Raw genomic sequence first — 12,486 nt, forward strand, 5'->3', positions numbered from 1 at the left:
GCATTATCTTCTTGTCATGAGTCATTATCTTCTTGTCATGGGTGTCATTATCATCTTGTCATGAGTGTCATTATCATCTTGTCATGAGTGTCATTATCATCTTGTCATGAGTGTCATTATCTTCTTTTCATGAGTCATTATCATCTTGTCATGAGTAATTATCATCTTGTCATGAGTCATTATCATCTTGTCATGGGTGTCATTATCATCTTGTCATGAGTCGCATTATCTTCTTGTCATGAGTCATTATCATCTTGTCATGAGTAATTATCATCTTGTCATGAGTGTCATTATCATCTTGTCATGAGTAATTATCATCTTGTCATGAGTCGCATTATCTTCTTGTCATGAGTCATTATCATCTTGTCATGAGTAATTATCATCTTGTCATGAGTGTCATTATCATCTTGTCATGAGTCATTATCATCTTGTCATGAGTCGCATTATCTTCTTGTCATGAGTCATTATCATCTTGTCATGAGTAATTATCATCTTGTCATGAGTGTCATTATCATCTTGTCATGAGTGTCATTATCATCTTGTCATGAGTCGCATTATCTTCTTGTCATGAGTCGCATTATCTTCTTGTCATGAGTCATTATCTTCTTGTCATTAGTGTCATTATCATCTTGTCATGAGTGTCATTATCATCTTGTCATGAGTAATTATCATCTTGTCATGAGTCATTATCATCTTGTCATGAGTAATTATCATCTTGTCATGAGTGTCATCATCTTGTCATTAGTGTCATTATCATCTTGTCATTAGTGTCATTATCATCTTGTCATTGCTTTCACATACATCCTCTGCATAGCATGACTAGATAACCTCTTCATGATAGTGGCTGTGAAACCTGGTGAAACATGTCTAAGTTGCAAAAATGGAAACTAAACTTCTGACATGAACTCCAGGATTCAGTGGAAAGAACCTCCAGAATGTATGTGTGCTGTAGCATTGAAAGTAGGAGATCTTAAGCTGTAAGTACATCGGACAATTTCAAAAGAATAAATGACTATGCCAAAGAATGAGGACGTGAATCTCTGCCTTTGAAAAGTAATAAAAGTTGCTATCTTTATGGCGTCAGTTGTGTTGATAAACTGTTAGGAGGAAATTCCAAATTAACAGATAAAGGAAAAAACATCCCAAACCTTGTTATGAATGTGTGTCTGTTTTTCAAGTAGAATGTGCGATTCAACCTAAATTACCTGTCAGTAATGGTGGAGGCAAGAGGGGCTCTTGAAGAACAACTGTGCCAATTGCATCCTTCTTCCACAGGCACACAATCATGCTGCCATGATTTAGTTTAGGTTGATGTGTTAGCTTAAAAAAGACCTTTTAAAGTTGTTTATTCAAGCAGATTTGAATTTGTTTGTCAAAATTATGTTTAAAATGAGTTTGTTAGAAAGAATGAAGTAATGTTTGTGATAAGAGTATGTAACACATAACAGATACATCTCAAGAGTTGTTGAAAATGGGAACTTTACACATTTCACCATACATATTCATTTAGAACGATTACTTGATTGAAAAATACATTTTTATTGGATAGCCAGTTTGGTATTTTAGTTTGGCTTGTCCACAGTTGATCATAGGTCCATGTTTGATTCCTAAAATTGTTAAATTTTCTGTCCTTGCTATGAAAATATTGAAATGAACTACATTTCACCAAATTATCAGAACACAAAGGTCTGGATTAATTCCAGAAGCAGTTAAAATGTACAAAACACATATTTCTTAAAAAAGATAACTTGAAATGGCAAACTTTATATGTTCTTCATCATGGTATTTTTCCTGAACAGTAAAATAGAATGTAAGCTATGATTATTTCAATGTGATATTTCCTGGTTGTTTGTTGTTCAATGAGTTTCAATTGTTTGGTTTTATAGGTCAAGTTGACATTATCAAAATGAGCTTATGTCATTGGTTTTCATCTATTACATCTGTCAATGAGCATTGACTCTTCAAAACAAAGGATATCATATTCCGAGAACATGTCCCACACATAAGCGACTACATTGGAGTATAACTTTCATTTGCAAAACTCCTCCCATCATCTCAGAATGTTTTAGAAAAGAATATATCCTTCACCCCATCTTCATTTCCTGCAAAACAGTTTGGACATACTTCTTTCAAGTGTTTGAAGGATATCCATCATAATTTTCTTTACAATGAAGTAGGATCAAATCTTTGAAGGGCATTTAGAAGTGGAATACACATAGGAAAAGCAAGATTTTATGGATGTCAACTTGCTTTTCCAATGAAGTAGTTTCTATATTTTGAAAAAGAAAATACAGGTGGTCACCTCAGTAGGTGTCTGAAGTAGTGTATGTGAATTCAGTTGAGTATCTGATTGCTTTGAAATGCATATTAATTTTGATATGCATTTTGAGTTCATTATTATCATTAACACACTGTATTGTAATGAAGAAAGAGTAAATATGTATAAAACCCTCTGAGTATTGCATTGTAAAAACACCTTCAACAGCGATCAATTAAATTTTCACATTTTTCCAAGGCTCTCACAATTATTATTCCACTGTGATAAAGAATGTCTCAAAATGTTCAAAGAAGCAGAAAAACATAAATAAAAACTGTATGGTTCCAGGACAGATCACATTTCATAAGTATATTTCATGTCACTTAAGGTGAGCTTCTGTACCTCTACTGATGAGGCTTGTTCAAGAAAATGACATGAATATGTCACAGGTTTTCTTTCACTTGAACAAAAAAGTTTCCATTTGTCAGAATAAAAAGAAGTACATTTCAGATTAGTTTTTGAACATTTTTCCTAATGTTAAGGTTTGACATAGTCAGAAAACCAGTTTTTAATGATGTCTCTTCTTATCACCATGTCTTGGACATGTTTATATAATCCATCACTGTCGTTAATATCTAACAATATTTTATGTAAGCAGAGATAAAATTGATGTCAGTGAGTAATATCTTATATTGGATGATAAGGAAAAATCCTTCACTTTTTCCACGTGAAACTGACGAGCAGACGTCAAGCTTAACTCCTGGATCTATCATGGGAAATGCACGAATGTTTGTTTGGATTGAAACTTGTACATTTCATTCATCACAACATCTGAAATGTAGAAAAATCCCACCTCATCTATGCTTGCTTTCTTTCAAAAATATTTTTATTCGTGTTGTTTGATTAAATAAAGATTTTTTTTATGGGATGTGTTTTCACACATGTGCTATATCTGAACATCTGTGATGAAAGTTTTGTCACACATTGAGAGGGTGTAACCACATTGCAAGAGTTTGATGTATCAATATTAATCAGTCAAGATATTATGAATGTTAATGTTTTGAGTCTTTCACTGATGAAAGTTTTGTTACACAGTGATAGGGTGTAATCACTTTGCAAGGTCTGATGTATCAATATACCGCGGGAAACAAATAAGGGAACACTAGTTCCTGGCAGTGTTCCTATATCTATTTTCAGATTTCCTCCCACAGCTCTATTCACATCTGGTGATGAAAACTGGAATAAATTAAAGGAACATTTCAATTTTCCTGTGTTCCTCTATTTGTTTATCTCAGTATATTAATCAGTGAATAATGAAACCTTTACTACAGAGGTGTCTCTCACTCACTTCGTGTACTTACGTAGTGTCTGTTTACATGGATGTTTGTGTCTGATACACCATCACTCACTTGTGTACTTACGTAGTGTCTGTTTACATGGATGTTTGTGTCTGATACACCATCACTCACTCGTGTACTTACGTAGTGTCTGTTTACATGGATGTTTGTGGCTGATACACCATCACTCACTCGTGTACTTACGTAGTGTCTGTTTACATGGATGTTTGTGTCTGATACACCATCACTCCTCGTGTACTTACGTAGTGTCTGTTTACATGGATGTTTGTGTCTGATACACCATCACTCGTGTACTTCACGTAGTGTCTGTTTACATGGATGTTTGTGTCTGATACACCATCACTCGTGTACTTACGTAGTGTCTGTTAACATGGATGTTTGTGTCTGATACACCATCACTCGTGTACTTACGTAGTGTCTGTTAACATGGATGTTTGTGTCTGATACACCATCACTCGTGTACTTACGTAGTGTCTGTTAACATGGATGTTTGTGTCTGATACACCATCACTCGTGTACTTACGTAGTGTCTGTTAACATGGATGTTTGTGTCTGATACACCATCACTCATTCGTGTACTTACGTAGTGTCTGTTAACATGGATGTTTGTGTCTGATACACCATCACTCACTCGCTGATACACCATACTTACGTACGTAGTGTCTGTTAACATGGATGTTTGTGATACACCATACACCATCACTCTGTTAACATGGATGTTTGTGTCTGATACACCATTACCGTGGTTACGTAGTGTCTGTTAACATGGATGTTTGTGTCTGATACACCATCACTACTTACGTAGTGTCTGTTAACATGGATGTTTGTGTCTGATACACCATCACTCACGTCGCTTACTTCACGAGTGTCTGTAACATGGATGTTTGTGTCTGATACACCTGTTAACATGGATGTTTGTGTCGATACAGTGTCTGTCTGTTAACATGGATGTTTGTGTCTGATACACCATCACTCACCTCGTACTTACGAGTGTCTGTTAACATGGATGTTTGTGGCTGATACACTCGCTTACCATCACTCAGGTGACTATCGCTTAACTTAAGTAGTGTCTGTTAACATGGATGTTTGTGGCTGATACAACATAACTTAATAATGATGCTGTTTTTAAGTTGATGATCAAATATACATTTTCTAGCCATGTGTTTTATGCTTTTCCTGATGACTTTCTATGGAAAGTGCGCGGTGGGGTAGCCAAGTGGTTAAAGCAAGCGTTTGTCACACTGAAGACCTGGGTCCGATTCCCCACACGGGTACAATGTGTGAAGCCCATTTCACATGCTGCCGTGATAAAACTGAATTTGTTCACTCACTGTGGAAAGTGTAGCGTGTAATCATGACATTTGTAATGAGCCCTTCCAATATAGACTGGTTACTTGATGGCATTGAATGGCATCACTTTACTATGTATGGAGGTACATTGTTTGGCTTGTTGTTGAGTAAGTCACTTTTAGCCCGTAGAAGTAGCCATTCTTTAAAATGCACAATATGTTCTCACAAAGAGAGTAATAAAAGTAGTATTTTCTCATTTTTTCCAATTCCTTGTCACATAGAACTATGGTACAAAAAACCTGGTCATGTATAATTATGTGTGAGAGGGTGTGTAAGAGAGTATGTATGTGTCTGTGTGTGTGTCTGTGTGTGCGCGTGCATGTGCGTGCGTGCGTGCATGTGCGTGTGTGTGTGTGTGTGTGTGTATTGTAGGTTGTCACAGAAATTATTAACACCAAGCTCTAATGTAATCATTTATATTTCAGTCTGTGATTGTCAAAAGTATTGAGCGCAATGCGTCCAACATGTACCTGGCCCGGCAGCTGCTCCTGGGTATCGACAAGGACTCCGAGAAGAACCTCACTGCCTTCTCCAACACCGGCAATGGGGACATGTCCTCTCTAGCACACACTGGCCTCGGTCTCACTGCCCTCGGTGAGTAGACTACACCACCTTCACATACAACTTTAGGGATAACAGTTTCTGGGTTATCACATTTAGTGAAGTTACCATGTCCTCTCTAGCACACACTGGCCTCGGTCTCACTGCCCTGGGTGAGTAGACTACACCACCTTCACACACAAATTTAGGGATAACAGTTTCTGGGTTATCACATTTAGTGAAGTTACCATGTACAAATTTAGCACAATTTGTCTGAAGCTGATCTTGGGTCCAAATCCCAGGAATAATAATCCTTATTCATGCAGCACCGTACCTCAAAATAACGTCATGGCTTCCTCAATCAAGTTTACCTGACACACTATGTTATGACTTGAATACTGTTAAAGGCAGCATAAAACCAAATACCATATACATGGGTCTAAACATATTTGGTACAAAATATCCATCAGCTTCACAAACAACTTCATCAGTGCTGAGTATATTTTCTTGTCTCCACACAATACAAACCATGTTTAGCTTACATTGTGATTGAAAATGGCAGAAAACATGTCACTCTTACTGTCACAAACTCAAACTTCCAACTCAGATAATTACTGAATTCCTTTGTAATGAAGATGTCTAGAATCGTGTCCTGTACTACAAGAATATATCTAAAGAATCAATCACTATTCTGGCCAGACATCCTATTATATATTTTTTTTAAATAATTTAGTCTGATTGTCAACATGGCCGCCATGACAGCCATAATGAAAACGTCAGTTTGACACATTATTCAGCTAATGCTTGTGATCTGTGGATATAATGTATATTAGCGCACATTCTCTGACCCAGCTGCCAGTGAAAGAGTGAGGATGTGACAATTATAATAACCATAAGTTGGGGAAGTGAGGGTGGTGTGTTACAGAGAAAGTTACACACGTCATATTTTCCAGATGTGAATTTGAGCATCATTTAGGGACTAGTAATTTATTTTGAAGTTAGGGGTCGGGAATTTAAAATGCTTTATGTATTTAAGGGGAAGCACGAAAATTTGTTACAGAAATAGGGATTGAGGGTAGAGAGGTTTTAGCAAAATGTATAGACTTAAAACCACCCCCTGCCCAAATGTATGTTGAATGATCAATCCCTTCTACCCATGAAGAATGGTTGTGATAATAATGCCAGCAGGATATAGGTGAGCCTCAGCGGCTTGTAAAGGCCACATTTTCTTTTATGTTTGATAAGATTGATATGATATTCACAGCTCCCACAAAAACGCTGTCAATCAGCCTTGTAAGATACGGGCATGTCACGCATGTTAGATCCCAAGTCACTGATATGCTTGGATCACTGAGCTAATATTTAATGTTGGCATTAGCGGCCCCAATGTTGATATCGTCTTGTTTAAATAGATGTAATGGCTGTGATTTATTGCAACAAATGATTAAATTATATGTCACATTTGGTTAGATTACATCACACCATGCTGTTATCATGGCATAGAATTATGTGCAATTTATCAAGTCGAACAGATGTAACAAATTCTCCTTTGAGTCATTTAAACATGGTAGCTACACATGGCAATATTGAGTAAGTGAGGGAGTTGGGTTGATGCTGCTTTGAACAGTTTTTCAGTTATATCAGAATATGGGAGGAGAGCTTAAAGTGACAAACGTTTTAGACCTTTACCACACAGGGTGTTGTACGAATCGATCGGTGATTGTCACTGCCATTCCTTAACATTAACTTATGACAGCCTTAGCGTTAAGATTGCTTCTACAATGGCGGCCTTGGTGTACAAAGAAGCATGGGGATGGAACTGAGAAGCCCAGAAACATAATTGTGGTGAACCAGGGTTAAAATAAATAATTATAATGACGGGTTCGGTGACCCATCAGTGTAAACATTGCCTGTAATAATAATGTATGTTTGCTGATCCAATTCCAAGATTAACTGGATTGGAATTACTCTTCATCAACCTATGCTTGTTTTGTGAGGACTTACAGGCTTAGAACTACTCAGTTGGTTGATACATGCCATTGAATTCCAATTATGAGAGGGCAGTGACTGCAGAGGGAGTTAGATACAACAGCATCGCTTGTCTTGCAGTGACTGCAGAGGGAGTTAGATACAACAGCATCGCTTGTCTTGCAGTGATTGCAGAGGGATTTAGTTTCATATTTGTCTTAATTGGTACACTGGGATGGTGGGGTAGCCTAGTGGTTAAAGCGTTCGCTTGTCATGCTGAAGACACGGGTTCGAATCCCCACATGGGTACAATGTGTGAAGCCCATTTCTGGTATTCCCTGCTGTGATGTTGCTGGAATATTGCTAAAAGTGGCGTAAAATCAAACTCAATCAGTCAATCCAATTATGAGATTTATGTTCTTAATATCAGTTACTTGATTGTCTGGTCAAAATTTACATACTGCTATTATGTGTGGCGTTAAACAACAAAGTGAGCAGTGTGTTGAGGCTTTCTGTATGAGAGATGACAGTAGGACAGTTCATGTTTGTGTGATGCCTGCATTCAATCAGGAAATCAAGGTCTGTTATCAAAACAATACAGATATAATATGAAAAGCCAGCATTGGGGAATTATGCACAGTGTTGTGACACTATGGGAGATGTAATTATTTCATCATGTTCTTGTGTAATTTTAAGCAAGCCATGAATAAATAATTTGTTTATAGATATTTTTACACAGGCTATCTTGAATTCTAAAATTTGAGGTGAAACTCAGATAATCCCCACTTGTTTATTACTACTTTCATCCTTGATGGGAAGGGGGGCGGTGGTGTAGCCTAGTGTTGGCTTGTCACACCGAAGACCCGGGTTCGAATCCCCACATGGGTACAATGTGTGAAGCCCATTTCTGGTGTCCCCCGCCGTGATGTTACTGGAATATTGCTAAAAGCGGCATAAAACCAAACTCAGTCAGTCAGGCTTGATGGGAAGGTCTATAATCCGGTATATACTTAAGAACATTTCCATGTATTGTGATAAGCTCTCATAGGCGAGACTTCATGAAGTTGTTCCAGGGCTGACATTATCTATGTTTAAGATGGGGAAGTTGGTGTTCAGAGGGACTTGGGTGTGTTTGGTATCACCCAAAATATAACTTTGGGTGGATCGTGAAAAACACACCTATTAAGAGAGGTTCAAATGAGCATTTCATAATGAATTATAAAATGCTTTTGTAAGGGGTGTCATGAAATATTTTTACTAGGACATTGGGAGGGTCATCCAAAACTATAACAAGCATTAGGGAAAGGTCATTTTATTCAGAACACTGGTGCAACAAACACATCTGACAAACCCTGTGTAATAAATTACAGTTCTTTCACATTTTAACAACAAATTGACAAAATTTATGAACAAAGAACAGAATTAAACTGTTACATTTTTCTCATTGATGCTGAAATTCTTGAATTTAATGAGACTGAAATAGCTTAGCAAGTGAATGGTCCATTGTCTGTCTATATATCTGAAACAGCTGATGTTGAGCTTGTTATTGCTTGACACGTATTATCCTCAGCATCGCGACCGACTCCCATGTGGGAAAGCACCCTACAGCACAGTGCTGGAATACCGCATTGTCATTTTTTGTCCCCGCATGTGCGTGTCTGCTGATCTGGTGGCAGTTGAATAGTTTACACATGTGTGCATTACAAAGAGTAATATGCACTGAGCCACTCGCATATCAACACACGCATCAACACCCACGCCCCAGGGCGGTACATGCATCAGGGGAGTATAACTGGCAGGTATCCTGGGATGTGGAGATAGTGAGACGACACTGTTACATACTCATACATACAACTGTACATACATACAGACAAATGCATACACACATACACACATACACACGTACACACATACACAAATGCACAAAACCCCACATGCATAAAAATGTACACCCATTGAACCACATTCATACGCATGTACACACATAGAAATACATACACACGCACGCACATGGAACCACATAGATACACATGTACACACATACATACACATGCACATAAGCCACATGCATACACATATATACACACATACACACATAAAATCACATGCATACACATGTACACATAGAAATACATACATACATACATACATACATACATACATACATACATACATACATACATACATACATACATACATACATACATACATACATACATACACACACACACACACACACACATACATACATACATACATACATACATACACATGCACACATGCACATACACATATATGCACATGTACACACATAGTGACATACACAAATAGAACCACATACATACACACACATACACAGATAATACAAAACCACATGCATAATCTCATACATACACTCATAAACCACATGCACACATATATTCATATAAACACTCATGCACACACATGCACATTCACATGAACACATATACACACACATATTTCCACACATGAGCAAAATCACACAAGTATGCATACACACATACAACCACTCACTCACTCACACATGCACATTTGTCAAAACACACACATATGCACATGTACATACACACAAACATGCACATACACAAACACATTTTCACATGAAAACATGGCCCTAATGTGAAAATGGTAGACATACCCTTAAATGCAAGATTAGAATGGGATAGACCTTGCTGTATTGGGACGCAGTAGTGGCGGTTTACTGAATGAAACTGAATGTCTTAGCAGAATCTGAAACTTTCAACATTTCACCTACTTGTATGTACTGCTGAAAGAAGAATTGCACAATACACTTCCACACCAGTTACACATGTAGGAATGTGTCTGCCATGCTCGCTGTTTCTGTCTTTATATTTTGTTTTGTTCTATTCTGCTGGCAAGGCATTGGAGTTTTTAGTCTAGGAAATGTTGTAGAAACTGCTTATTTACAGTGACTGTACACTGAGTTCTCCCTCTGTAATGATGTAGGAGTCACCCTGTCTCATGTGAGCGCCATCAGCAAGTTGAAGTTTGTACAAATCCGGGGAGAAAACGAGTGAAATAACACAGCAATGAGACATTACAGATGGAGACACGAAGGGTAGCGAGTTGGGTAGAATTATTTCTGTCATGGCATTTGGAGATTTAAGGTGTAAATGTTAAAGAAACAATCCTAGGGAGAATATATACTGTTCACACAAAAGGGCTTGTCAGTTGTCCCCTTTGTACTGATGAAAGTTTTGGGATGAGGTGCATGGGATGCTGTAGAGTCAGGAGAGAGTTTCCACCAGATCGCTAAGTTAGGGAAACTGTCAGCAATGTAATAGCTTTGATCATGTAACGACATCCATTAGGACAGTCCGTATTTAATTCTGTGTTTCTCATCGCCTGACTGTTCAAAGAATGGGGCGGGCTGGCGAAAATAAAAAAAGGCAAAAAAACAAAACAATACTATTCAATATTCACATATGAATGTATACTCACCAGATCCATTGGGAATCACGGCAAAGACAATAAAGATTGCCCCTAAATTCCCTATCAGTGTGTATGTTTTTTTGCGACAGAAACTATGATTTCTGACAGAGCCTTTGTGATTTGTCACAGAGTGTTTGCAATGATATGTGTTAGAATAAGATAAAATGGTAATTATAGCTTTAGTTGGTGGTATTAAAGACTATAATTTTCCTTATCAACACATAATATCACCCTGCAACTTTATAATTTACTTAAATAAATATAGCAATAGCATAGATATCATTTTTATAATACTTTGCAATGAAAGTCATCTTGATGTTCAATATGAGTAAAACATCAAGATTAACAACCCTCGAAGAACTAAATATTCATAACGAATTATGTCAGTCGCCCAACTGAACAAGTCATAAGATAGAAGTGTAAGATGATTTCTTTATTAACTCAAGGGAAATTTTGTATGCATCATGTACAGTTCTCTAGTCTATATAACATTTTTAACGAGTATCTGCAAGTGATTGCAAGTCAATATCATTACCTGTCGAAATGGAACCCATACAAATAGATAGTACAAAGTCACATTCACAATGCTTAACTCACATAGTCTGTACAAAAACAATTATTTTCAGAAGAAGACAATTTAGTCAATGTTCATGATGATTTTGATGATGATTGTGATCTACTAATAGTTGTAGATAATTGATGACTATCTGTCAATCATAAAGCAGCTTCAAAATGTTACGTGTTGTCTCAAGTAACACTATATGTGCATATACACTGCAGACTGCAGTGTTACATCCCTGTGGCGATTCATGGCAAGTTTAATCCCATAAGGGACCGTTCATAATTTATGGCTAGGGGGGGTGATGATGATTTTTATGGAGAAGCTTGTACAATGTGAATGAGCCCCCCTAAAATTTATGTACAAAATAAGTGACCCCACCTGCATGTCATGTACAAAATCAGTGACCCCCCTTCCCTACCCATAATTTCTAAGCATAATTTCAAACATATTTTATGTACAAAATTGATGCCCCCACCAGTATGTGTGTACAAAATTGATGACCCCCAAGCTCGCCAGGACAAAATGGGGTGGACCCCCTAGCCATAAAAAATCATCAAACCACCCTCCATCCATGCAGAAAACTATGCCAAAAAGGAAGGTGTGACAGGTCCACCTTACAGCAATATTTATGCCAGGAGATTTTCAACCAAAGTGAACCAAATTCTGCACAATTCTATTATAAGTAATTCACGCAATATTCATACGCTTCATGGTGGAATTAAAAGCAGGGGACAAATATCACCAGGTTATTCTTGACCACTTACATGTATGATGTTCTAGTCAACATTGTCCTGACATGGAACAGTTGAGAGACGAAATATGAACATCACCTCGAATTATAGCTTCAAACATTCAGATGATCTTTAGACACCACATATACATAAATAGAAATGTCAAATTCCGATTCATGAACAAGATTTAAGAAATTGTGTCCCCTCTATTCCTTTTTGGGGATTGTGAATTATCTGTGACTAAGA

The 12,486-nt window shown here is 37.3% G+C and overlaps 1 protein-coding gene across 1 annotated transcript in view; it reads left to right on the forward strand.

The window, feature by feature from the left end:
- LOC124254483 (protein bicaudal C homolog 1-B-like) overlaps positions 1-12,486 on the forward strand; it is a 139,612-nt gene that overhangs the window by 105,017 nt on the left and 22,109 nt on the right. Inside the window, exon 11 of the mRNA XM_046688292.1 lies at positions 5,391-5,559. Coding sequence (XP_046544248.1) covers positions 5,391-5,559 — 169 coding nt within the window. The remainder of the gene's footprint in view (positions 1-5,390; positions 5,560-12,486) is intronic.

Source organism: Haliotis rubra, unplaced genomic scaffold (assembly GCF_003918875.1).
Source record: "Haliotis rubra isolate DU_JTF1 unplaced genomic scaffold, ASM391887v1 Scf572, whole genome shotgun sequence".
Classification (NCBI taxonomy): domain Eukaryota; kingdom Metazoa; phylum Mollusca; class Gastropoda; order Lepetellida; family Haliotidae; genus Haliotis; species Haliotis rubra.